At 46.0% G+C, this 27550-nt stretch overlaps 1 protein-coding gene across 1 annotated transcript; it reads right to left on the reverse strand.

The window, feature by feature from the left end:
* Positions 1–1893: 1893 nt before the first annotated feature.
* Positions 1894–23682, reverse strand: LOC143997503 (uncharacterized). Its single transcript, XM_077493533.1, has 4 exons — positions 23579–23682; positions 9178–9681; positions 8163–8245; positions 1894–2144 (listed from the first exon to the last, which is right to left on the reverse strand). Exons 1-4 carry the CDS (start codon positions 23625–23627, stop codon positions 2070–2072), a joined length of 711 nt encoding a protein of 236 aa, XP_077349659.1. The 5' UTR covers positions 23628–23682; the 3' UTR covers positions 1894–2069.
* Positions 23683–27550: the final 3868 nt, after the last annotated feature.

A 27550-nucleotide genomic window follows, 5' to 3' on the forward strand; every position in this document is an offset into this window, starting at 1 on the left:
TGCTCCATCGGAATTTAGCTGGCGCAAATTCCCGCCAGTAAAAATTTGAATGCAATTTGGGTTGGAAGGTTTCCCCTCCAAGTGTCCCCACTCACCAAATTCGGTGGACTCCTAGCTTTGCGGTCCGTGGATCATGGTAAACTTGGGGTTAATATTGGTGGAGCCCGAATATCCAAATGGAGGTAGTATCATAAATCTCACGAATTTGCAGAACGTGACAAGGCAAAAAGAAAAAGAATATGTTACAAGACAATGACCTCAGCATCAGCCACTCACGAGACAAACAGACATCAGCATGTTCCTGGATCACAAAACAAGGCTTTGTGATCCAGGAACACGCTGATGTCTTTTTTTTACTCATCTCGTGAGTGGCATTAGTTGTCAGCGCAGTTGTGTTATTCACCGGCAGTACTTCAAATGTATTCTTTTTCTTTTTGCCTTGCCACGTTCTGGAAATTTGTGAGATTGACGATACTACCTCCATTTGGATATTCGGGCTCCACCAATATTAACCCCAAGTTTACCATGACCCTCCGACTGCAAAGCTAGGGGTCCATCGAATTTGGTGAGTGGGGACACATGGGGGGGGGGGGGGGAACCTTCCAACCCAAATTGCATTGAAGCCTATCCATTGACACTGAAGTTCCAGCGTAAAGCAACTTTGACCTACAGGTAAGCCTAGATTAAGGCTTACCTTTAGGTCCAAGAAATATCTCCTAAACCTACACGGTTTAGGAGATATTTGCCGAAAGACAGGCACCGCTGTCTACGGCACATGCACCGTAGACAGCGGCGCACTGAGCGCGCCGCGGTCAACGGCGATATGCCGCGAGTGGCGGCTCCTGTGCGCATACGCTCCTGTGTCAGGTAAGTGACACATAATGGGGTAGTATGCGATGCATAGTAGTCCATTATGCTTTACCTTTGCAGGGAATGAAAGAGGAAGTAAACCCATCAGGGTTTACTTCCTCTTTAATAGTTGAACTTTATTAATTTAGTTCAATATTTTATTTATTTATTTATTTAATGAAGTTGAATTATCACAGGAGACACTGAGAACTCTATATGAATGTAATTTTTGTGGTTTAGCACTCCATTTTTTTTTATGTTAGCACTATGATTTAATATTTCACTTGGTCTTTATGTTAGCACATTATTCCGCTAGCGCTGTTAATTTTAAATATTCTGTTCTATAGGGTTTTAGGACCTTTGCAACAGCTGCTGCGGTCTTATTATTCAATTGTTCCTTTTAGCGCGAGTTCTAGTTTGTTTTTTATTTAGGAAAAATCTGAGAGCATGTTCTCAATTTTTCAGATGGAAAAAGATTATATCTGAAATTCCGGTCGTCTGTAGCAATTGCGACGCGCAAAATTCCTATGTATGCTTGGAAACAATTCGACGCATGCTCGGAAGCATTGAACTTTATTTTTTCTCGGCTCGTCGTCGTCACAGCCTTCTTGACGTTTGGAATTTGGTGTGACCGTGTGTAGGCAAGACTGCCTGAGTGGAATTCCATCGGAATTCCCTCGGAATTCCGTTGGGAAAACTATCAGAGCTTTTTCCGACCATAATTTCGATCGTGTGTACGCGGCATAAGAGGTGTGAACTGCGGCATCTCAGGGTTGAGAGCTATTAGATCTGTTTCTTGGGTTAGAGCAGGAGTAGTGTTTTCAAAATAAACCACTGTTCTCTTCATCTAAGTAATGTTTTTCTGATTGATTTTCGGCTTTTAAATTTTTTTTTTAGACATTTATTTGGGTGGGTAGCATTACACCAAATAAAAATTAAAATAAAAATGTATGCCATATAAAGACTTACCTTTATTTATTTTTCTACACAATATAAAAGGCTAAAGATTTTTTTTAAAATCTATAACATTTTATTATATTTGGAAGAAAAAAAAATATACAAGAAAAAAAAACGTATGACTTAAATTAAGCAATCACAATTTTCCAACAAATTTTCTATTTTAGATAAAAAAATAAAATCTGTATATTATACAAGAACTCTTCAGACTCTCAAAGCTTTTGTACGATTATAAACAGTTATTTTGACATTTGATTAGGATTTTATTTCATTGCTCTGTGTTGCAGTTGAAATCTTTGTTGCCTCAGGTACTTGTTACTGATGGATATTCTAGTGAGCTGTAAAGAGATATAAGAGAAATGAAATTAGCGGAATATAAAATATGCACAAAACACATAAACTGACAACTGTTTAAAAATATATGCTTAAATTGTAAATTATAATAAGGTCTCGTCACTCAAATGTAAAAAAAATGATAAAAGCGTACCATCATCCAAAATTGTATAAAATAAAAAAAAAAATCGAGAAACCTGGTTCCACTATCGGGCTTAACGAAAACAGAAATGAGCTAGAGGACTATTACGGTACGAGTAGAAATATTGATAACCAGTAATTTAAACCAAAGGGATATGTATATAAATTGTATTCCAATAATAAAAACATTAACAGTATGCAAGGTGGTGGTGGTGATGACGTATTTCAACTAGTTTCGCTCAAACTGAGCTTCCTCAGGAAATACACAAGTCTGTGTCTTTCACAGACGTGTGTATTTCCTGAGGAAGCTCAGTTTGAGTGAAACTAGTTGAAATACGTCATCACCACCACCACCTTGCATACTGTTAATGTTTTTATTATTGGAATAAAATTTATATACATATCCCTTTGGTTTATATTTCTACTCATACCGTAATAGTCCTCTAGCTCATTTCTGTTTTCGATAAGCCTGATAGAGGAACCAGGTTTCTCCATTTTTTTTATTTCATAAAAATATATGCTGTTGAGCATATACCCCTGCCCCACACCTATGTGATTATATATTATGTACTAAGGCAGCTGCTGTTATAACCAAAAAAAGTAATGCCTGAAAAACACACTGAATGAATTCCGTGCCTAAACAGCGCTTGCTATTTTGAATGCAATCCTATATATGCCGTGATAATTTAATAAACCATATATTGTTGAAAAAGTGTCAATTTGTGAAATTTGTCAAATTAAAGCGGTTGTATACCCGCAGAAAAAAAAAATGTAAAAAAAAACAACCTGTAAGGCAAAGGCATAATGAGCTAGTATGCACCACATACTAGCTCGTTATGAAATACTTACCTTAGAACAAGGCGTCAGTATCTAATCTCAGTCCACGCCTAGGGAGCTGACATTTTTCCCTTGGGTTTCGCGGCTCCGGTGCTGTGAGTGGCCGCAGCACAGGACGTCACTCCCGGGCATGCGAGTGAGTCTTCTTCCCATCTAGGCTTGACACGTTTCATCATTAGTATGACATTATCAGAAGCGTCTGACGACGTCATCCTTATGACGAAACGCGCCAAGCCTAGACACATGGTGCCAATCAGCTGAACCAGGAGGACTGTTTGCTGGTCCCAAAGCCTTTGTGTTTTACGATTGCATCGAAAACTTTTTGCAACTGTCTTGCAGCAATTTTGCTAATGCAAAACAATTTTTTATTGATGTCAGTTTTTAAATAAAGCATTTTTGCGCTATGAGGAGTTTTTTTTCCTTTTTTTTTCGGTGATTCATTGTCACATGTGAGTCATTGTTTGTGGCATTACAATTTGGTCTTGCAAATTCAAAGCGGTTATCTGGAGGAGGATCGGCATCTGGTCACGGTGTTCCTACAAGCCGGATCTAGCTTGGTTCCCTGCTGTGCAGGAGGGAGGAGGAGTGTGTGTGGGGAAGCCAATACCTGAACCATCTGGTGTGCAGGAAGGACGAGATATCCCGGCTGAAGATCTGCAGTTAGTCACGGGGACCATACAAGCCCAATTTGACTCCTCCTGCCTTAAGCCAGAGAGGGTCAATAGGATCTGGTGAGTAGGGACCCAGATCCCAATTTTTTGCCTGTCTTTTTTGGAAGTCATGCGCAAAAAAATGTGTGAATAGTAAGGATATGTGCGGTCAGGACTCCTGTTACACCTGTTGGAATCGTCTTCACGGGAAAAAAGAAAAAAGCTTGATCAACCAACCCCCATCCTACAATATTTTTCATTGTTACCTTATCATACTAGATCCCATCAGTGTTGGTTACAATATCTCTACACACAGTTTTTTTTTGATACATGGACTAGAACACTTCTTGTTGTACTATTTATTAGTCAAAGGATTACATATATCACAGTGATTTATTTCATTTCACAAATAGACACTTTTTCAACAATATATGAGAACCATATAGTCTGTACTCCCAAAATCTTGGTATGCGTTAGACATGGGCGCCGTCAAAAAAAATTGTTTTGTTTCGTTCCGTTTCGTAAGAAAAAAAATCGTATTTCGTAATTCGTGTACGAAATTCAATTCGGATCCGTACGAAATACGAATTTTCGTTAGATTCGTAAACTTTTCGTTAAAATAATGAATGTTCATTATGATGAATTTATCATTATGAGGGGTCCCCACCATCCCTGTGCTGAGTTCCCAGGCATGAGTGTACACCCTGTGCTGTGCTGACTTCCTCTGATTGGCGAACAAAACACCAGTCACAATTCTGTTAATTTGGATCCGAAATTCCAAAATTCGTTAACGAAATTTCGTATTTCATATGAAATTCATAAGCATAAAAATTCCCATAGGGTTCCCACCATCCCTGTGCTGAGTTCCCGGGTCTGAGTGTACACCCGCTGTGCCCATTATGAGGGGTTCCCACCATCCCTGCGCTGTGCTGACTTTCTGGGTTTTTAACCTTTAGTTTAGTTAACTTTTTGTAAAAATAACGAATGTTCGTTATGATGAATTTATCATTATGAGCGGTTCCCACCATCCCTGTGCTGAGTTCCCAGGTCTGTACACCCGCTGTGTCCATTATGAGGGGTTCCCACCATACCTGTGCTGTGCTGACTTCCTCTGATTGGTGAACAAAATACCAGTCACAATTCTGTTAATTTGGATCCGAAATTCCAAAATTCGTTAACGAAATTTCATATTTCGTGTGAAATTCGTAAGCATAGAAATTGCCATAGGGTTCTCACCATCCCTGTGCTGAGTTCCCAGGTCTGTACATCTGCTGTGCCCATTATGAGGGGTCCCCACCATCCCTGTGCTGAGTTCCCAGGTCTGTACACCCGCTGTGCCCATTATGAGGGGTTCCCACCATCCTTGTGCTGAGTTCCCAGGTCTGAGTGTACACCTGCTGTGCTCATTATGAGGGGTTCCCACCATCCCTGTGCTGAGTTCCCAGGTCTGTACACCTGCTGTTCCCCTGTGCTGACTTCCTGGGTTGTTAACTTTTAGGTTCGTTAACTTTTCGTGGCAATTACGAATTTTCGTTATGAATTTGGATCCGAAAATTTGTAAATGAAATTTTGTATTTTCGTACGGAATTCGTATGCATAAAATTTTGTATTTTGTATTCATATGAATGTACGGATTTCTGGAAATTCGTACAAATTTTTCGATTTGCACGAAACTAATCACACATGTCTAGTATGCGTTGATCTTGGTGCAGGGATCAGGAGTTTTACTGAAGATGTTATGGGGATGTGATACTTTTAGCATTTACAGGCTAAGAATTAATCAATAGGGATTAAGTTAGTATTTGGGGGTTAGGTTAAAGGGTAACGCCACCTTTGTGGGGAAGGGAAAGAAAAATAGCAAATAAAGAAAAAATAATATAGCATAAACAATTTCGACACAAGTCATATTGTAATCAAATGTTATTAGCAATTACCTTTCCTTTTCAATCTGCAGCGGCTGTAATTTTCCATAAAATAAAATGCATATGGCTACCTGGAGGTTTTCTGTACACAGAATGTATACAGAAACATCATTTCCCGCTTGTGTGATTGTCTCACTGATTTTCCCAGAATCCCTTGCAACAAAAATGTCATTTTTGGTGAGATACTTCCAATAGAAAATCACACCTACAGGGATGCAGACCCAGCAGCTTTCCTCATTAGGGGTCTGCAGGCAGTGTTAATTTAGTTGACTAAAACGACTAAAACATTTTAGACTTGTTTTAGTTTTAGTCGAATTTTAGTCGACTAAAATAGTATTCTTTTAGTCGACTAAAATACAACTAAAACAATTGAGGTGACTAAAATACGACTAAAACTAAAAGCCATTTTAGTCAAAAGACTAAAATGAGACTAAAACTAAAATACCATTTTAGTGCTAAGGCTAAAATGAGACTAAAACTAAAATGCCATTTTAGTGCTAAGACTAAAATGAGACTAAAACTAAAATGCCATTTTAGTCAAAAGACTATAACTAAAACGAAATTGCAATTACAGAAATGTACTGGAGATTTTAGTCGGCTAAAATGTACTGGAGATTTAGTCGACTAAATACGACTAAAACTAAAACAATTGCAGAAGACTACAATGGGACTAAAACTAAAATGCCATTTTAGTCCTAAGACTAAAATTAACACTGCCTGCAGGTACAGCAGCTGATTGATAATTATAAAACCACTCCCATTAGATTCACTTTCCGACACAGACAAACACACAGGGGTTTCTTCAGAATAACAAAGGGTAAGAATCTGCAACAAAGTTTGTTACAATCCTTGTAATGTACATAGATCACACAGAAGGGAATGTTTTTTCCTAACAAAAGTGGAGTTACACTTTAACCTCTTGCTTACTGGGCACGTAAACCCTTCTACTGCCAAGACCAATTTTCAGCTTTCAGCGCTCTCACTCTTTGAATGACAATTGCGCGGTTATGCTACACTGTACCCTACTGAAATTTTTATCATTTTTTCCCCACAAATAGAGCTTTCTTTTGGTGGTATTTGATCACCTCTGTGGTTTTTATTTTTTGTGTTAAAAAAAATTAAATTTGACCAAATAAAAAAAAAAGAACAATAATACAAAACCTGTTTATATTTTGTTATAAAATTTTGCAAACAGGTAATTTTTGTCCTTCATTATCATATCAACATCTTTTCCGAGAATTTTATCATGTCATCGGCAGAGCATTTAATTTCATCCGGAGAGCAACAAAGATACAAAACAAACATTTGTTGCAATACCAAAAGAATTCAGAAACATTCTGTTAAGAAATACATTTTCATATTGAAGAGGAACTCTGAGTGGGTAACTATATGTACTTCATATATTTCATATCTTCACAATGTACACTGATGGGCACTGATTGGCTGCACTGATTGGCACTGATGGGCTGCAGTGATTGGCACTGATGGGCTGCAGTGATTGGCACTGATGGGCTGCAGTGATTGGCACTGGTGGGCTGCACTGATTGGCACTGGTGGGCACTGATGGGCTGCACTGATGGGCACCGATGGGCTGCATTAATGGGCACTGACAGGCGGCACTGGTGGGCACTGATAGGTGGCACTGGTGGACACTGAGAAGTGACACTGAGAGATGGCAGTGATGGGCACTGATAGGTGGCAGTGTTAGGCACTGATAGGTGGCAATGATGGGCACTGATTGGCACTGGTAGGTGACACTGATAGGCAGCACTGCTAGGTGGCACTGATGAGGTACTGATTGGCACCACTGGTGGGCATTGATAGTTGGCACTCGTGGGCATTGACATGTGGCACTTTTTTGCACTGGTGGGCAATAGCGGACCGGCATAGCAGGTCCGTGCTGCAGCCGTCATTCGGCTATAGCGCGGACGTCAAGTGGTTAATGTAGCATTAGGGTTTAGATCTAGACAGTTTCTTATTTCTCTCTCTCTCTTTGGGAAACTATCTGTGAGATAAATTTCGGGTCTGAAAACATGCTGTCGACATTATTAGGGACTCCCACTATCCCTGTTGGAATTTATTTATTGTATATTTTTTGGAAAATGTAACAAGAAGGGCACAAAGAGAACACATACAACTCCCAGGTGGACAACAAATACATTTTACAATTATGGCAGGGAGATTTTGTAGATGACCCTGCCCACCAGGCAACACTCGCAACAAAAACTTGATAACTTGGATAACTTGAGGCTGCTTGGGAAAAGTTTGGTGGTAGAAGTTGTTGCCAAGCCTTGCAGCACTACTAATCCCCATAGAGCTGTGGCAAGAATGAGAAGAATGAACACTTGGTGATTCTACACACCAGCATTCATCAATGTTCACTTTTTTGTGGACCAACCTTTTAAATAAGTTAGTACATAATACAATATAGTGTGCTGGTAAGAATTATTTGCATTCTTCTTCTGGAACTTACATTAACGGGTCCACTGGGCAATCTGCTGGGGAGGAATAGCGGAAGCAGCATCAGTGCAACGATTCCCAAGAGTATTCTGTGATCTGTGGAAAAAGACAGAATTATTGTCCTATTAGCCAATACATAATCAAGTGGTAAGGGTTGGAGGGCTGAGAGACTCGGAGTTCAGAATGTGTACAGGATAATGGAAACAGAAGACATAGGAAAGGATGGAGCATGCTAATAGGTTATGGTTAAGCTCGGTAGACATGTAAAATTTGTTTCCGTCCAAATCTAAATTCGGAAACATTTTTGGTTATTCCGCGTACACACGAAAATTGAGAACATGCTATCAAATTTTTGCTGTGCGGAATTCGGCCAGCTAAATTCCGATGGAGTCTACACACGGACGCATTTTCCGATGAAAAGCTCTCATCAGTCTTTTGCTGGCCGAATTTCTGATCGTGTGTACGCGGCATAACACTTTTGCTGTTAGAGATGTTTTTGTAAAAAAAAAAAATTAAAAATTTACCTGAAGATTACTCTAAAGCCCCGTACACACGAGCGGACTTTTCGACATCCAAAGTCCGACGGACTGAGTCCGTCAGACTATTCGATCGTGTGTGGGCTGCAACGGACTTTAGCTTCGCTAAAGTCTGACGGACTTTAGAAATGAAGCATGCTTCAAATTTTCCCGACGGAACTCCGCCGGACCCGGTCCCCTTCGAAAAATCCGCTCGTGTGTATGCTACTCCGACGGACTAAAACCGACGCTAGGGCAGCTATTGTCTACTGGCTATGAACTTCCTTATTCGAATTCAGTCGTACATCATCACGTTCGACTCCGTCGGAGTTTGGTGTGATGGTGTGTGTCCAAGTCCGTTCGGTCGAAAAGTCCGCCAGAACTCCGTCAGAACTCCGTCGGAACTCCAGCGGAACTCCTTTGGAGGTCTGTCGGACATAAGTCCTCTCGTGTGTACGGGGCAAAACTCTTCATTATATATTTTCTAATTTTCATGCTATACTTTTTACTTACATAATGCAGGTTGTCCATTCCCAGATCCACCAGTCAATGTAACGGTAGCAGTGGTGGCAGTCACTAACTGAAAGTTAACATTTGAACTGTTTCCTTGTAATGATAGGGACCTTCGTGAGCCAGTATAATAGTAATCTAGATATAGTAAAGCCTCGTCTCCGGCTGCACTAAAGCTCTTTGTGTCAAAATTAATTCCATTGCTGGTAATGTTAATTAACAGTTGAACTCCACCGGTGACTGTCTTAGAATAGGTGTTTGTCGTAGAATTGTAGTTTGTGCTTGACGACACCGTGACCAGGAGCTGTGGTGGAGGACAAGGATCGATGGAAAGTGCTGTGCACGCGGTTGCATTGCTCTGGGCTGTGATGGCAACCCGCAACGGGATGGCTGGTGTAAAGATCAGCTGCCGTGACACAATCTGTGTGGTTTGAACCTGGGACGGGTCTACAGAGACCTGGGTGTCTACATCGTTTTGGAGCACAACCGTGGTTGTTGCGGTCTGAGCTGTGGAGAAAATGTAATGACATTAGCATGTTTCTTAAAGTATAACATCACTTTTGCAGTAAATATTCAACAATGGTTAAAATATATACACAATCATTTCTAGCAATAAGATTTGTGTCCCTCTTCTACTACTCCTGATAGATTTCCTTCTACTTCCTGATAAAAATGTTGGGTTGTTTGTATATACTGTATTAAAGGAGGCATCCCAGGATCCCTATAAATCTGCATACTTCCTAGGCTTGCTTGTGATTGGCTGCCAAGGTATGGTTAGTCCCGGATCTACATCTCAGGAGCCTATAGGCCAGTGATTCTCAACCAGGGTTACGTGGAACCCTAGGGTTCCTCCAAAGGTTCCTAGGGGTTCCTTCAGCATTGGACAATTTCTGCCTCTCAGATAAGTTCCCAAAGACACCATTTATCTTCTTAGCTATCTGTAAGGAAGTAATTCTTCCCAATGACCACAAGTGTTATGCCGCGTACACACCATCGGAAATTCTCATCGGAAAAAGCTCTGATGGTTTTCCCGTCGGAATTACAATGGAATTTCGCTCAAACTGTCTTGCCTACACACGCTCACACCAAATTCCGACGGTCAATAACACCGCAACATACAACACGTTCGATGGCACTATAAAAGGGAAGTTTAATGCTTCCGAGCATGCGTCGAAATTGCTTCCGAGCATGCGTCGGAATTTTGCGTGTCGGAATTGCATACACACGATCGAAGAATCCGATAGAAAGATTTTCCGTCTGAAAAATTAAGAACAGGCTCTCAATCTAAGGACCATCAAAAAGGCCGACAGAAAAAGACCAATGGGCATACACACGGTTGGAAAATCCGATGAAAAGCTCCCATCGGACTGTTTCCATTGGAAATTCCGGCCGTGTGTACTCGGCATTAGGACTATTCTTCCCACTGACCATCACACTAATGTATCATGAGTTGTAGATTTCAAGTTTTTATGGGGACTCTGATGTGAAGGGGGCTTCTGATGGGGGCTCTGATGTGAAGGAGGCTGCTGATGGGGACTGATGTGAAGGGGGCTGCTGGTGGGGAAGTCTGATGTGAAAGGGGCTTCTGATGGGGACTGGTGTGAAGGGGGCTTCTGGTGGGGACTCTGATGTGAAGGGGGCTTCTGATGGGGCCTGATGTGAAGGGGGCTTCTGGTGGGGACTCTGATGTGAAGAGGGCTGCTGATGGGCACTGATGTGAAGGGGGCTGCTGGTGGGGAAGTCTGATGTGAAAGGGGCTTCTGATGGGGACTGATGTGAAGGGGGCTTCTGATGGGGAATGATGTGAAGGGGGCTTCTGTAAGGGACTCTGATGTGAAGGGGGCTTCTGTATGGGATTCTGATGTGAAGGGGCTGCTGGTGGGGACTCTAATTTGAAGGGGGCTGCTGATGGGGACTCTGATGTGAAGGGGCTGCTGATGGGGACTCTGATGTGAAGGGGCTGCTGATGGGAAATCTGATGTGAAGGGGGCTGCTGATGGGGACTGATGTGAAGGGGGTTTCTGATGGGGACTGATGTGAAGGGGGCTTCTGATGGGACTCTGATGTGAAAGGGGCTGCTGATGGGGACTGATGTGAAGGGGGCTGCTGGTGGGGAAGCCTGATGTGAAGGGGGCTTTTGATGAAGACTGATGTGAAGGTGGCTTCTGATGGGGAATGATGTGAAGGGGGCTTCTGTAAGGGACTCTGATGTGAAGGGGGCTTCTGTAAGGGACTCTGATGTGAAGGGGGCTTCTGTAAGGGACTCTGATGTGAAGGGGGCTTCTGTAGGGGATTCTGATGTGAAGGGGGCTGCTGGTGGGGACTCTGATATGAAGGGGGCTGCTGATGGGGACTCTGATGTGAAGGGGCTGCTGATGGGGACTCTGATGTGAAGGGGGCTGCTGATGGGGACTGATGTGAAGGGGGCTTCTGATGGGGATTCTGATGTGAAGGGGGCTGCTGATGAGGACTGATGTGAAGAGGGCTTCTGTAGGGGACTCTGATGCGAAGGGTGCTTCTGTTGGGGACTGATGTGAAGGGGGCTTCTCTAGGGGACTCTGATGTGAAGGGGGCTTCTGTAGGGGACTCTGATGTGAAGAGGGCTTCTGTAGGGGACTCTGATGTGAAGAGGGCTTCTGTAGGGGACTCGGATGTGAAAGGGGCTTCTGTACGGGAGTCTGATGTGAAAGGGGCTGCTGGTGGGGACTCTGATGTGAAGGGGGTTTCTGATGGGGACTGATGTGAAGGGGACTTCTGTAGTTGACTCTGATGTGAAGGGGGCTTCTGTAGGGGACTCTGATGTGAAAGGGGCTTCTGTAAGGGACTCTGATGTGAAGGGGGCTTCTGATGGGGACTGATGTGAAGGGGCTTCTGTAGGGGACTCTGATGTGAAGGGGCTTCTGTAGGGGACTCTGATGCGAAAGGGGCTTCTGTAAGGGACTCTGAGGTGAGGGGGGCTTCTGATGTGAAGGGGCCTTTGTGGGGGACTCTAATGCTAAGGGGGCTGCTGATGGGGACTCTGATGTGAAGGGGGCTTCTGATGGAGACTGATGTGAAGGGGACTTCTGTAAGGGACTCTGATGTGAAGGAGGCTTTTGTAGGGGACTCTGATGTGAAGGAGGCTGCTGATGGGGACTCTGATGTGAAGGGGGCTGCTGGTGGCGACTCTGATGTGAATGGGGCTGCTGGTGGGGACTCTGATGTGAAGGGGGCTGCTGATGGCGACTCTGATGTGAAGGGGGCTGCTGGTGGGGACTCTGATGTGAAGAGGGCTGCTGTGGGGACTCTGATGTGAAGTGGGCTGCTGGTGGAGACTCTGATGTGAAGGGGGCTTCTGGTGGGGACTGTCTGATGAGAAAGGAGCTTCTGATGTGGACTCTGATGTGAAGGGGCTGCTGCTGGGTACTCTGATGTGAAGGGGGCTTCTGATGTGAAGGGGGCTTCTGATGGGGATTCTGATGTGAAGGGGGCTGCTGATGAGGACTGATGTGAAGGGGGCTTCTGTAGGGGACTGATGTGAAGGGGGCTTCTCTAGGGGACTCTGATGTGAAGGGGGCTGCTGGTGGCGACTCTGATGTGAAGGGGGCTGCTGGTGGGGACTCTGATGTGAAGGGGGCTGCTGATGGCGACTCTGATATGAAGGGGGCTGCTGGTGGAGACTCTGATGTGAAGAGGGCTGCTGTGGGGACTCTGATGTGAAGGGGGCTTCTGATGGGGACTGATGTGAAGGGGCTTCTGTAGGGGACTCTGATGTGAAGGGGCTTCTGTAGGGGACTCTGATGCGAAAGGGGCTTCTGTAAGGGACTCTGAGGTGAGGGGGGCTTCTGATGTGAAGGGGCTTTTGTGGGGGACTCTAATGCTAAGGGGGCTGCTGATGGGGACTCTGATGTGAAGGGGGCTTCTGATGGAGACTGATGTGAAGGGGACTTCTGTAAGGGACTCTGATGTGAAGGAGGCTTTTGTAGGGGACTCTGATGTGAAGGAGGCTGCTGATGGGGACTCTGATGTGAAGGGGGCTGCTGGTGGCGACTCTGATGTGAAGGGGGCTGCTGGTGGGGACTCTGATGTGAAGGGGGCTGCTGGTGGGGACTCTGATGTGAAGAGGGCTGCTGTGGGGACTCTGATGTGAAGTGGGCTGCTGGTGGAAACTCTGATGTGAAGGGGGCTTCTGGTGGGGACTGTCTGATGAGAAGGGAGCTTCTGATGTGGACTCTGATGTGAAGGGGCTGCTGCTGGGTACTCTGATGTGAAGGGGGCTTCTGGAGGGGACTGATGTGAAGGGGGCTTCTGATGGGGATTCTGATGTGAAGGGGGCTGCTTATGAGGACTGATGTGAAGGGGGCTTCTGTAGGGGACTCTGATGCGAAGGGTGCTTCTGTTGGGGACTGATGGGAAAGGGGCTGCTGGTGGGGACTCTGATGTGAAGGGGGTTTCTGATGGGGACTGATGTGAAGGGGACTTCTGTAGTTGACTCTGATGTGAAGGGGGCTTCTGTAGGGGACTCTGATGTGAAAGGGGCTTCTGTAAGGGACTCTGATGTGAAGGGGGCTTCTGATGGGGACTGATGTGAAGAGGCTTCTGTAGGGGACTCTGATGTGAAGGGGCTTCTGTAGGGGACTCTGATGCGAAAGGGGCTTCTGTAAGGGACTCTGAGGTGAGGGGGGCTTCTGATGTGAAGGGGCTTTTGTGGGGGACTCTAATGCTAAGGGGGCTGCTGATGGGGACTCTGATGTAAAGGGGGCTTCTGATGGAAACTGATGTGAAGGGGACTTCTGTAAGGGACTCTGATGTGAAGGAGGCTTTTGTAGGGGACTCTGAGGTGAAGGAGGCTGCTGATGGGGACTTTGATGTGAAGGGGGCTGCTGGTGGCGACTCTGATGTGAAGGGGGCTGCTGGTGGGGACTCTGATGTGAAGGGGGCTGCTGGTGGGGACTCTGATGTGAAGGGGGCTGCTGATGGCGACTCTGATGTGAAGGGGGCTGCTGGTGGAGACTCTGATGTGAAGAGGGCTGCTGTGGGGACTCTGATGTGAAGTGGGCTGCTGGTGGAGACTCTGATGTGAAGGGGGCTTCTGGTGGGGACTGTCTGATGAGAAGGGAGCTTCTGATGGGGACCCTGATGTGAAGAGGGCTGCTGCTGGGTACTCTGATGTGGAGGGGGCTTCTGGAGGGGACTCTGATGTGAAAGGGGCTTCTGATGGGGACTCTGATGTTAAGGGGGCTGCTGATGGCGACTCTGATGTGAAGGGTGCTGCTAGTGGGGACTCTGATGTGAAGGGGGCTTCTGGTGGGGACTGATGGGAAAGGGGCTTCTGTAGGGGACTCTGATGTGAAGGGGGCTTCTGATGGGGACTAATGTGAAGGGGCTTCTGTAGGGGACTCTGATGTGAAGGGGGCTTCTGATGGGGTCTGATGTGAAAGGGGCTTCTGATGGGGACTCTTATGTGAAGGGGGCTTCTGATGGGGACTGTCTGATGAGAAGGGAGCTTCTGATGGGGACCCTGATGTGAAGAGGGCTGCTGCTGGGTACTCTGATGTGAAGGGGGCTTCTGGTGGGGACTGTCTGATGAGAAGGGAGCTTCTGATGGGAACCCTGACGTGAAGAGGGCTGCTGCTGGGTACTCTGATGTGAAGGGGGCTTCTGGAGGGGACTCTGATGTGAAGGGGGCTTCTGGTGGGGACAGCCTGATGTGAAGGGGGCTCCTGGTGGGGACTCTGATGTGAAGGGGGCTTCTGGTGGGGACTGTCTGATGTGAAGGGGGTTGCTGGTGGGGACACTGATGTGAAGGGGGCTTCTGGTGGGGACTGTCTGATGAGAAGGGAGCTTCTGATGGGAACTCTGATGTGAAGAGGGCTGCTGCTGGGTACTCTGATGTGGAGGGGGCTTCTGGAGGGGACTCTGATGTGAAGGGGGCTTCTGGTAGGGACTGTCTGATGTGAAGGGAGCTCCTGGTGGGGACTCTGATGTGACGAGGGCTTCTGGTGGGGACTGTCTGATGTGAAGGGGGTTGCTGGTGGGGACTCTGATGTGAAGGGGGCTGCTGATGGGGACTGATGTGAAGGGGGCTTCTGATGGGGACTCTGATGTGAAGGAGGCTTTTGTAGGGGACTCTGATGTGAAGGAGGCTGCTGATGGGGACTCTGATGTGAAGGGGGCTGCTGGTGGCGACTCTGATGTGAAGGGGGCTGCTGGTGGGGACTCTGATGTGAATGGGGCTGCTGATGGCGACTCTGATGTGAAGGGGGCTGCTGGTGGGGACTCTGATGTGAAGGGGGCTGCTGGTGGGGACTCTGATGTGAAGAGGGCTGCTGTGGGGACTCTGATGTGAAGTGGGCTGCTGGTGGGGACTCTGATGTGAAGGGGGCTTCTGGTGGGGACTGTCTGATGAGAAGGGAGCTTCTGATGTGGACTCTGATGTGAAGGGGCTGCTGCTGGGTACTCTGATGTGAAGGGGGCTTCTGGAGGGGACTGATGTGAAGGGGGCTTCTGATGGGGATTCTGATGTGAAGGGGGCTGCTTATGAGGACTGATGTGAAGGGGGCTTCTGTAGGGGACTCTGATGCGAAGGGTGCTTCTGTTGGGGACTGATGGGAAAGGGGCTGCTGGTGGGGACTCTGATGTGAAGGGGGTTTCTGATGGGGACTGATGTGAAGGGGACTTCTGTAGTTGACTCTGATGTGAAGGGGGCTTCTGTAGGGGACTCTGATGTGAAAGGGGCTTCTGTAAGGGACTCTGATGTGAAGGGGGCTTCTGATGGGGACTGATGTGAAGAGGCTTCTGTAGGGGACTCTGATGTGAAGGGGCTTCTGTAGGGGACTCTGATGTGAAGGGGCTTCTGTAGGGGACTCTGATGCGAAAGGGGCTTCTGTAAGGGACTCTGAGGTGAGGGGGGCTTCTGATGTGAAGGGGCTTTTGTGGGGGACTCTAATGATAAGGGGGCTGCTGATGGGGACTCTGCTGTGAAGGGGGCTTCTGATGGAGACTGATGTGAAGGGGACTTCTGTAAGGGACTCTGATGTGAAGGAGGCTTTTGTAGGGGACTCTGAGGTGAAGGAGGCTGCTGATGGGGACTCTGATGTGAAGGGGGCTGCTGGTGGCGACTCTGATGTGAAGGGGGCTGCTGGTGGCGACTCTGATGTGAAGGGGGCTGCTGGTGGGGACTCTGATGTGAAGGGGGCTGCTGGTGGGGACTCTGATGTGAAGGGGGCTGCTGATGGCGACTCTGATGTGAAGGGGGCTGCTGTGGGGACTCTGATGTGAAGTGGGCTGCTGGTGGAGACTCTGATGTGAAGGGGGCTTCTGGTGGGGACTCTGATGTGAAGGGGGCTTCTGGTGGGGACTGTCTGATGAGAAGGGAGCTTCTGATGGGGACCCTGATGTGAAGAGGGCTGCTGCTGGGTACTCTGATGTGAAGGGGGCTTCTGGAGGGGACTCTGATGTGAAAGGGGCTTCTGATGGGGACTCTGATGTGAAGGGGGCTGCTGATGGCGACTCTGATGTGAAGGGTGCTGCTAGTGGGGACTCTGATGTGAAGGGGGCTTCTGGTGGGGACTGATGGGAAAGGGGCTTCTGTAGGGGACTCTGATGTGAAGGGGGCTTCTGATGGGGACTAATGTGAAGGGGCTTCTGTAGGGGACTCTGATGTGAAGGGGGCTTCTGATGGGGTCTGATGTGAAAGGGGCTTCTGATGGGGACTCTTATGTGAAGGGGGCTTCTGATGGGGACTGTCTGATGAGAAGGGAGCTTCTGATGGGGACCCTGATGTGAAGAGGGCTGCTGCTGGGTACTCTGATGTGAAGGGGGCTTCTGGTGGGGACTGTCTGATGAGAAGGGAGCTTCTGATGGGAACCCTGACGTGAAGAGGGCTGCTGCTGGGTACTCTGATGTGAAGGGGGCTTCTGGAGGGGACTCTGATGTGAAGGGGGCTTCTGGTGGGGACAGTCTGATGTGAAGGGGGCTCCTGGTGGGGACTCTGATGTGAAGGGGGCTTCTGGTGGGGACTGTCTGATGTGAAGGGGGTTGCTGGTGGGGACACTGATGTGAAGGGGGCTTCTGGTGGGGACTGTCTGATGAGAAGGGAGCTTCTGATGGGAACCCTGATGTGAAGAGGGCTGCTGCTGGGTACTCTGATGTGGAGGGGGCTTCTGGAGGGGACTCTGATGTGAAGGGGGCTTCTGGTAGGGACTGTCTGATGTGAAGGGAGCTCCTGGTGGGGACTCTGATGTGAAGAGGGCTTCTGGTGGGGACTGTCTGATGTGAAGGGGGTTGCTGGTGGGGACTCTGATGTGAAGGGGGCTGCTGATGGGGACTGATGTGAAGGGGGCTGCTGATGGGGACTCTGATGTGACGGGGGCTGCTGGTGGGGACTCTTATGTGAAGGGGGCTGCTGGTGGGGACTCTGATGTGAAGGGGGCTGCTGGTGGGGACTCTGATGTGAAGGGGGCTGCTGGTGGGGACACTCAAAATTAAAGTGGGCTGGTCATGATGAAGTCCAGGGCCAAATTTTTGTCCCAGTCCAGCCCTGGTAACCAATCATCTTCCAACTTCAGCTTTTTCAATTAAGTTTTGCCAAAAAAAAACTGGAAGCTGATTAATTTATATACGGAGCTGCACCAGATTTTGCACTCTTCCGTTTTAGTAAATCAATCCCACGGAGTCCAAGTTAGGCAATGACAATATATTGTAGAAAGGCCCAGCACATTACAACTAGGCTTGGCGGGTAGGCACCATCCAAGGCCGCTTACGAACTGTGATAGTGGTCTGTAGACTTGAAGATGCTAACAGCATTTGCAATGAGGAGTGAGACAGGGAACCTATCCCTACACTAGTCACTAGCCAAACCCAGGACCCAGTCTTAAATAGACTCTGCCTGACACAAGATGTCCGTTGAAGACCCATGGGGCGCCAGCATCCAATCGAACAGCTGGCTCCTAGTGACTGCAGATAGTCATAGAGGAACCAAGTTCCTCACAGCTTCCTTGCTTTTCTGCATTGTTGCTTTGGTGGTTTTGAGTGTCACCTGCAGTGGGGAGTACAGACTGCACCTGCCTACACTCCACTGTGGGCAGGAAAGGGGATTAAGACTATAGGTGGCAACACTCAGGTGTACCTCGATATCTCCCTCTCTCTACTCCTTTTCATTCCTTTTTCTTGTTTTCCTTTCTTTCTTCCACCATGAGAATCTCTCCACTTAATACAGGGATCACACTGGGCCGCTCCCTTAGTACACAATAGCGGTTTGTGAGTGGTCTCGGCCTGGGGGGGGCCTCGTCATTTGGCACAGTATGATCCCAATAGGGGTGCCAAAGGGGGGCGGTCTCCCCTGCTCCTTGTGTCCCTCCCGGGTTAGGACCTCTCCCAGGTCCTCAGAGCCTTTTCCCCTTTTTCTTATGCCTATACCTCCCCTTAGCTCGGGCAGGTAAAGGCAAAAGAATGTTTTTGCGGCCCAAAGTCTGGAGGTCAATATTGTTCTTTCCTCTGACTTTTAGGCAAGTCCCATTTCTATTTTGTCCACCAGACTTACATGACTTGTATCCCACTTCTCCCCTTTTGCATTTGCCATATATGAGAGTTTCTCTTGGCCATATATGAGAGTTTCTCTCGACCATATATGAGAGTTCCTCTCGGCCATATGTGAGAGTTCCTCTCGGCCATATATGAGAGTTTCTCTCGGCCATATATGAGAGTTCCTCTCGGCCATATATGAGAGTTCCTCTCGGCCATATATGAGAGTTTCTCTCGGCCATATATGAGAGTTCCTCTCGGCCATATATGAGAGTTTCTCTCGACCATATATGAGAGTTCCTCTCGGCCATATATGAGAGTTTCTCTCGGCCATATATGAGAGTTCCTCTCGGCCATATATGAGAGTTCCTCTCGGCCATATATGAGAGTTCCTCTCGGCCATATATGAGAGTTTCTCTCGACCATATATGAGAGTTCCTCTCGACCATATATGAGAGTTCCTCTCGACCATATATGAGAGTTCCTCTCGGCCATATATGAGAGTTTCTCTCGGCCATATATGAGAGTTCCTCTCGACCATATATGAGAGTTTCTCTCGACCATATATGAGAGTTCCTCTCGGCCATATATGAGAGTTTCTCTCGGCCATATATGAGAGTTCCTCTCGACCATATATGAGAGTTTCTCTCGACCATATATGAGAGTTCCTCTCGGCCATATATGAGAGTTTCTCTCGACCATATATGAGAGTTTCTCTCGACCATATATGAGAGTTCCTCTCGGCCATATATGAGAGTTTCTCTCGACCATATATGAGAGTTCCTCTCGGCCATATATGAGAGTTTCTCTCGACCATATATGAGAGTTTCTCTCGACCATATATGAGAGTTTCTCTCGACCATATATGAGAGTTCCTCTCGGCCATATATGAGAGTTTCTCTCGACCATATATGAGAGTTTCTCTCGACCATATATGAGAGTTCCTCTCGACCATATATGAGAGTTTCTCTCGGCCATATATGAGAGTTTCTTTGTTTTGTCTTTTTTGAAAAATAAAATACTTTGAAAGTAAGACTATAGGTGACATTGTTTCTCAAAGTAAACTGCTGACATTCGTTCAGCTTAAGAATAAATTTGCCCTCACCAAATATTACCTACAGCTACAGCATGCCTTTGTCTCCCAGTTCGGCTTGTTTACAGTGATAGGCAAGGTGTCCGTGAGCGGCCCTTGCAGAGTCCGCGGACACCGTTGACTTTTTTGATCCTCCCTCACCCCCCCCAATGCAACGGCTAACCTCAGCTACCACGTCCCCCTCCTCTGTAGTGTAGAGTGTGGAGAGTGTGGAGAGCCTGGAGTGCAGAGCAGGAAAACCTGAGGAATATACAGATGTAAAGGTAAGAGTAAGAAGACTAAAAGGGCATCTATTCTATGGGGGACCTGCTCTAAAGGGGGATCTATGGGGACCCTGTTCTAAAGGGGGGGTCTAAGGGGGACCCTGAACTGCTCTAAAGCGGATACATTTGGGACCCTGCTCTAAAGGGGGATCTATAGGAACCCTGGCCTGCTCTAAATATATATATATTCTTTGCAGGGAATTCTTAGGGGATATCTTGGTTTGAGCCCTGTGCTTCTCTGACATTGTCCGTTCCACCCTGCATTCTTCTGTGTGGGGGATACACAGCTTCTGATCTCCAGGCTCGACCCCCTTTTTCTATGTTGGGGATTGGCAGCATATAAGTGTGGATAGAAGGACCTTGATTGGTCCTAAATGTATTTAGATATAATGATTGTTATCGCCAATATAGAGAATGTTGTAGGTATATATGGGGCATGTGCTTAATGATATTTCTTTCTCCCGCTTTTAATTCAAGGTTCTCCAGTTAAAAGTCAATAAACCTGTGGTTGCGAAAACGCGTCAACCACCATGTTTTTGACATATATTGCAACTATAATTGTTAAAATCTGATGAGAATTTTTTTTTCATGATTTTAAAATGTTTATGTATATATATTTGTTAATAAATTTGTTGGAATGAAATTATGCATGAATTCCGCAATAGTCTACTATGTCGGTCTTTTTTGTGTAAATGATATTTGGGATGAGGTACCCCCATAGCCTTTTCTTCATATATTCTATATGCAATAAGCGTATATTGATTGGTTTGCGCAAAAGTTATAGCATCTACAAAATAGGGGGTAGTTTTATGGCATTTTTATCATGACATTTTTTTTACTGCGATTTTTATCATAACTGCGACATAATGGGGACACATCGGACACTTTTGAAGCTATTTTGGGACCATTCACATTTATACAGTGATCAGTACTATAAAAATGCACTGATTACTGTATAAATGTGACAGGCAGGGAAGGGTTTAACCAGTAGGGGGCGGGGGAAGGGGTTCAGTGTGTCCTACGGAGTGATTCTCACTGTTAGGGGGCATGGCTTATGGTGACACATCACCGATCACTGCCCACGATGAGTGTTGTGTCACTAGGCCAGTGTTTCTCAAATCCAGTCCTCAGGCCCCCCCCAACAGGTCATGTTTTCAGGTTTTCCATTATTTTTCACAGGTGATTTGATCAGTTTCACTGCCTTAGCAATTACCACAGCCGTTTCATCTGAGGGAAATCCTGAAAACATGACCTGTTGGGGGGGCATGAGGATTGGATTTGAGAAACACTGCACTAGGCAGAACAGGGAGATGCCTTGTTTACAAAGGCATCCCCCTCGTTCTGCCATTCCGCGACCCCATTGCGGGATACCTGCGGACATCAAGTCTGCGGGTCCTGCGGGCAAGGTCACAGAGACTGCATCGGGCGCGCACGCAAGGCGGCAGATTCAAAGCAACATGTGTGTGTATACGTTGCTTTGCCTGCCTGTACCATTCTGCTGACGTATAAGTGCGTGAGGCAGTCGGGAAGCGGTTAATGACACTTAAACTTTTATTACTCCCATCAGCTCATCCCACCCAGTTATTACCTTTTGATCCACTTGAGCCTTTCTATTACATTGTGAGCTCCTAAGAGCAGGGCCCGCCTAATCTTTTTCTATTGAATTGAATTGCATTGCAACTGTATTGTCTACCTTTTATAATGTAAGGTGCTGTCCAAACTTTAGGTGCTATATAAATCCTGTGCATTAATAATAACAAATGATATCATATTCTATATTGCAAACACCGGGAAGATTAACCCTATTGCACACCCTTGTGTCATCGGTAAAAAAGACTTAAGCCACGTACACACGGGCGGACTGTCTGGCCAACTAAGTCCGTCAGACAATCCGACGGACAGTCTGTCCTACTTTTGAATGAACGGACTTGACCACACACGATGAACAGACAGTCCGTTGAAAGCTTGCGCGATGACGTGTACAGCACGTACGACGGGACTAGAAATAGGACGTCCAATACACAGCAATGCAACCTTCCGCCGTGTAAATCCTTTCTGAGCATGCGCCATACTTAGTCCGTCCAACTAGCCTACTCACGAGCGGACTGTCCGCTGAAACCAAAGTTGGACGGACAATATTACGGAAATTCCGAAATACTTAGTCCGCCAGACTGCACGCTGAAAAAGTCTGCTGAAGCCCACACACGAGCGGACTGTCCGCTGAAATGTGTTTCGGCGGACTAAGTTGGACAGACAGTCCGCCCGTGTGTACGCGGCTTTATGCTCTGTACACACGATTGGACTTTCTGATGGAAAATTATGCGATCGGATCGAGTTGTCGGAAAATCCGATGTCGTGTGGGCTCCATCTGACTTTTTCCATTGGAATTTCTGACACACAAAGTTTGAGAGCCAGTGTACTGCCAAAAACTGTCCCCCCATCAGATAGTGTCCGTCCCGTACTGCGCAGGCACAGCGATTGCGCAGTATGGAGGACAAGGAGGCTCTGAAAGTCTCTGAAGATGAACGGCGCCTGCGCAATGAGTCCAGGTTCAAGCCCCACCATCCAAGTGGACATACGGTAGCACTTAGTAACAGGGCCCCTCACGGGCTCGCTTTGCTTGCCACACTTCGGGCGCGGCCTCGCTTCTCTCTGCAATTTTTTATTCTAACTCTATGTCCACTTGAAAGGTGGGGCTTGAACCTGGACTCAGTGCGCAGGCGCTGTTCATCTTTGGAGACCTTCGGCGTCTCCTTGTCCTCCATACTGTGCAAGCGCAGTACAGGGCAGACACTATCCGACGGGGGACAGTATTCGACACAACACCAGGTCTAAAATAACAAAATACAATCGTTTAGATTCCGACAAAGTGCCACGCATGCTCCAAATAAATTACAAGACAAAGCTATTGGCTACTGGCCTCTTTATAGTCCCGTAGTTTACGTCACCTCGTTCTGACGATCGGGTTTTCCGACAACTTTGTACGACCGTGTGTATGCAAGACAAGTTTGGGCCAAAATCCGTTCTGAAAAAATCCAATGGATTTTGTTGTCGGAATGTCCAACCGTGTGCACAGGGCATTACTCCAATGGTTTTCTTCTCTAACTAAAGAAAATCGTTCGAATACAATTCCAGCTAAATAAACAGCACAGTGTTCTTGTTTCTTATTGTTTTACAGTGACTCTAAGGAAAGCTTGTACCCTAGCGGAAATATAGGGCAGATGTGAGGGATGAAATTTAAGTAGAGAATTCTACACTGTCATGTAATTATGATGCAGTGACTTTTGTAATATGCATAAATTTAAATTTACATGTTTTCTAAATTAAGTTAAAGCAGAACCCCAGGAAAACTAGAATTGTCTCTTGGATAATCATCATCGGTGGAAAAGTCTTTCTACATAGCACAAGGCAAAAACAAAAAAAAAGTTACTTTCTGGGGTCCCGTTTTAAATACTGCATAAATCTAAATTTTAAGCTGCCTTCATTGGTAAAATTTAAATATTTCAATTTTTTTTATAATGTTCCATTATTCCATGTCTCTTACCAGCTACACCTAAACTCAGGAGAATGAAAATGGTCAGCCCTCGGTTCATTGTTGAAAGTGTGTCTGGTATCGCCCTCTTCAGAATGGTTCAGCAGCACATGGACATCTCCCTAAATACACATACAAATGTGGACCCTCCCCCAAATTGTCTTCAAATGTTTCTCAAGGAACTTGCTCAGAAATGTTAATTTCTAAGCAACAGATAACACCTTTACCCCTTATTAAGGTTCATTGTTCTGTTTTAAGTTACTGTTAATTCATATACCAGGAAATCAATTGCACAAACAAAATTTAAAACCAAGTATTGTCTGATATCCTGGATGAATCATTTGGCTCATCATACCCCCTTGAAGTGAACCAGTAAAAGGGATACCATGGACACCATACAAGTTCATATCTGTGCTTTTAGGGCCCAAGTGGGTTACCAGTTTCCTTCAAGCTTGCATAGTTATATAACTGCACCATTGCATTAATGTAATTACATAATATACCTAGTAAGGAAGTGCGTTGCTTCCTTGCTTAGATAAATACTTAATAAGGAGTGAAAAAGGTAAAGAAGATCTTCTTACTGTATTACCAGAAGCCCACTCAGAGTTAACCGGAACCGGAATGCCCCATATACACGGTCGGAAATTCCAACGGAAAAAGTCCAACCAGATTTTGGGCAGCACAAAGGTGTAATGGTTAGCCCCCCTTAACCTAGCCGCAATAGGGTTGCTGGTTCAAATCCCGAGCACGACTCTATCTGCCTGGAGTTTGCATGTTCTCCCTGTGCCTGTGTGGGTTTCCTCCCACACTCCAAAGACATGCTGGTAGGTTAATTAGACCCTGTCCAAAAAAATTGGCCTTAATATATGTGTATGTCAATGTTGTAAGTGTGTCAGGACCCTACAGGTTAAAGGACTGCATAAAAAAAGTTGCAGATGGACACCGGTGGCAAAAAAGCACCCTGAAGCGATTCAGTTCGTATAGGTAGCACTATACAAGTCATTCATTATGTTGTCAGAAAATCCGTACGTGTGTGGGCTCTATCGGAATTTCCGACGGAAAAAGTTTGAGAGCTGGATCTAAAATTTTCCAACAACAAAATCCGATCTGACTTTTTCCGATCATGTGTAGAGAATTCCGACGCACAAAGTGCCATGCATGCTAGGAAAAATTTGGAGACGAAAGCTCTTGGCTACTGGTCTCTACGTAGTCTTGTCGTACATTTTATACGTCACCTCATTCCAAACGATCGGATTTTCCGACAACTTTGTGCGACCGTGTGTATGCAAGACAGAGCACACCAACACAAAGAGGTGCCAATCACATGTTTCACAAGACAGCAAAATATGGACTTTGTGAAGGACTGTAGGGGATCTTATTGACACATCTATCCCATTAGTCCCGTGCAATATTCATATTATTTTCTTCTAAACATGTTATAAATAGATAAATAGAAAAAGTATAGATAGATAATAGATATGTTTCGGCCAAAATCCGTCAGAAAAAATCCAATGGATTTTGTGGTCGGAATGTCCGACCGTCTGTATGAGGCATAAGAGTGAACTGGTAAGGGTCCATAGGACCCCTTCACCAGTTCACCTCCAGGAGAAGGGAGAACAAATCAGTAGATAAGAAAATCTCCATGTGTTTGAAAAATCTATCAAATCGGGGTTAAGTCTTGATTCTCTTATCTATTTATAACATGTTTATAATAAAATAATATGAATATTGCACAGGTGACTAATAAGATAGATGTGTCCCTAAGATCCCCTCCAGTCTTTCACAAAGTCCATATTTTGCTGTCTTGTGAAACACGTGATTGGCACCTCTTTGTGTTGATGTGCACTGCCTAATTGTCCATGGTAATCCTGACGGTATTTTTGGGAGCTGTAAGCAAAGAGGAGCAACTATGGTTAGGGTGCTGTGGGCTAGAGTGACCAAGGGAAGGCTGTAGTATAGAGGTGCAGTGAAGTGAAAAAACTAAAGGCACATTCAAATGGGGAAACAAAAGGAAGGGTGCTGTAAGGTGAAGCAACCAAAGAAAGGGGCATAAAATGGGGTGACCAAGACAAGGGTACAGTAAGGTGGGGTGACCAAGGCAAGGGTGCAGTCAGGTGGGGCAATGAAGGGAAGAGGGCAGTGAGATGGGGAAAGCAAAGATAGTGTCAGTATAGTGGATGAACCAAAGGAAGGGTTCAGTAATGTGAGGCAACCAAGGTAAAAGTAGAGTAGGGTAGGGCGGCCAGGAGTGTAGCAAGGCAAGAAGACCAAGGAAAGGGTGCAGTTAGGTGAGGTCCCAAAGGAAGGGTTCATATAAGTGGAGTAACAAAGGTAGAGGTTCAGTCAGGTGGGGCCCCAAAAGAAGGGTGCATTCAAGTGGGGCAACCAAGGTAATGGTGCAGTAAGCTGGAGAAGCTAAGGAAAGATGCAGCAAAGTAATAATCCACTAAAGGGTATAGTAAGGTTGGACAGCTAGGGCAAGGTGCAATAAACAGTGAAACAACCAAAGGAAAGGTACAATAAAGTGGGACAACTAATGGGAGGAACAGTAAATTGGGCCAACCAAGAGAAGGTTGCAGTGAAACAGGGAAATTAAGGGAAAGTTACAGTAAGGCTGAAAGACCAAGATGCAGTAAGGTGCGCAGACCAAGGGAAGGATGCAGTAACATGAGCAACAAAGGTTGGATTAAGGTAGGAAAACCAGTACAGTAAACTGGGTCAACCAAGGAATGGTAAATTTAGTCTTCCAAGAAAATGTTGCAGTAAAATAAGGAGACTAAGGAAAGGTTACAGTAAGGCAGAGAGACAAAGAATACAGTTAGGTGGGCAGACCAAGATAAGCTTGCAGTAACATGGGTTAACAAAGGTTGTAGTAAAGTAGGAAAACCAAGGGAAGGATGCAGTAAGGCAGGAAGATCATGAAAATGGTACAGTTAAGGAAATATAGGAGCATCCCTGAGGCTGTAAGAAGACACAGGTGTCACAGAGGCAATCAGGACACACAGGAGTCACTAGATTCTGAGGTCACACAGTATGCTGTGGAGGCACTGTAAGTCTCAGGGTACTGTGAAGGTCACTGGGTGATGCAGGAAGCTCTGGGGTCCCTGGGTAACAACATAAGCTCAGAGTTCACTGAGTGTAATGCAGGGATCAATGGAGACACTGGGGTTAGTTAAGACATGGTAGATAGTGAAGACAATGAAGGGCAAGGGTCACTAGAGACACAGGAATACAGGGGTCATTGGAGAGGGTGAGGACAATTCAAACACAAAAATCCCTGGAGACACAGGAGTCAGGAGGCATGAAAGAGGAACAGGACACGGAGGTGTAGCACTGACTCCCGAGCGAGCTGCTGATTTGAATTGGGTCTGCATTCTACTGAGAAACCCCCCTTCTGAATGACTCTGTCCCCTTGGCACAGCTGTGGTGCAATAATAATACAGTACAGTGTAAACAGTATAATGTACCCGTGTCTATCCCTCAGGATCCTCTGGCTCCACCTGGTGGGGAAAGACAGTAAACCACACACTTGTACTCTTAAACAGGAATACTTTTACTGAAAATATAGCAAATAGGTGGTTACAGAGGTTACAGAGTTTGCACTGTCATTCCAACGTAGAACGTCAGCGCAACATAAGTCAACAAGCAAATACAATAAATAACATGCAAGTATGTTACTATGTAGATAAAGGAGAAAAAGGAGAGAAAGGGGCGCCTCTGGGTGCAGATTTTTTTAAAAGGTTTTATTTTCAGTGTAAAAAACATAAAATTTTGTACTCACATTTAGTAGGCAAAAAGTAAGCATTAAACACCAGGGGTCATCTGGTATATCTGATTTTTGGGACGTCAGCCAGTGGTCCGGTCCACATCTGTCATCTCATCGCGTTGTTCCTGTTCCTCTCACATGCTGTCCACTGCAGGTGTTTTGTATGAAGCAGCCGGCTTGTGGTGGACACGAGATGTGCGGTCTTCAAAACGAGGCTT

This window comes from Lithobates pipiens, unplaced genomic scaffold (genome assembly GCF_037356315.1).
Source record: "Lithobates pipiens isolate NorthernLeopardFrog02 unplaced genomic scaffold, aLitPip1_a1.2 Scaffold_1, whole genome shotgun sequence".
Classification (NCBI taxonomy): domain Eukaryota; kingdom Metazoa; phylum Chordata; class Amphibia; order Anura; family Ranidae; genus Lithobates; species Lithobates pipiens.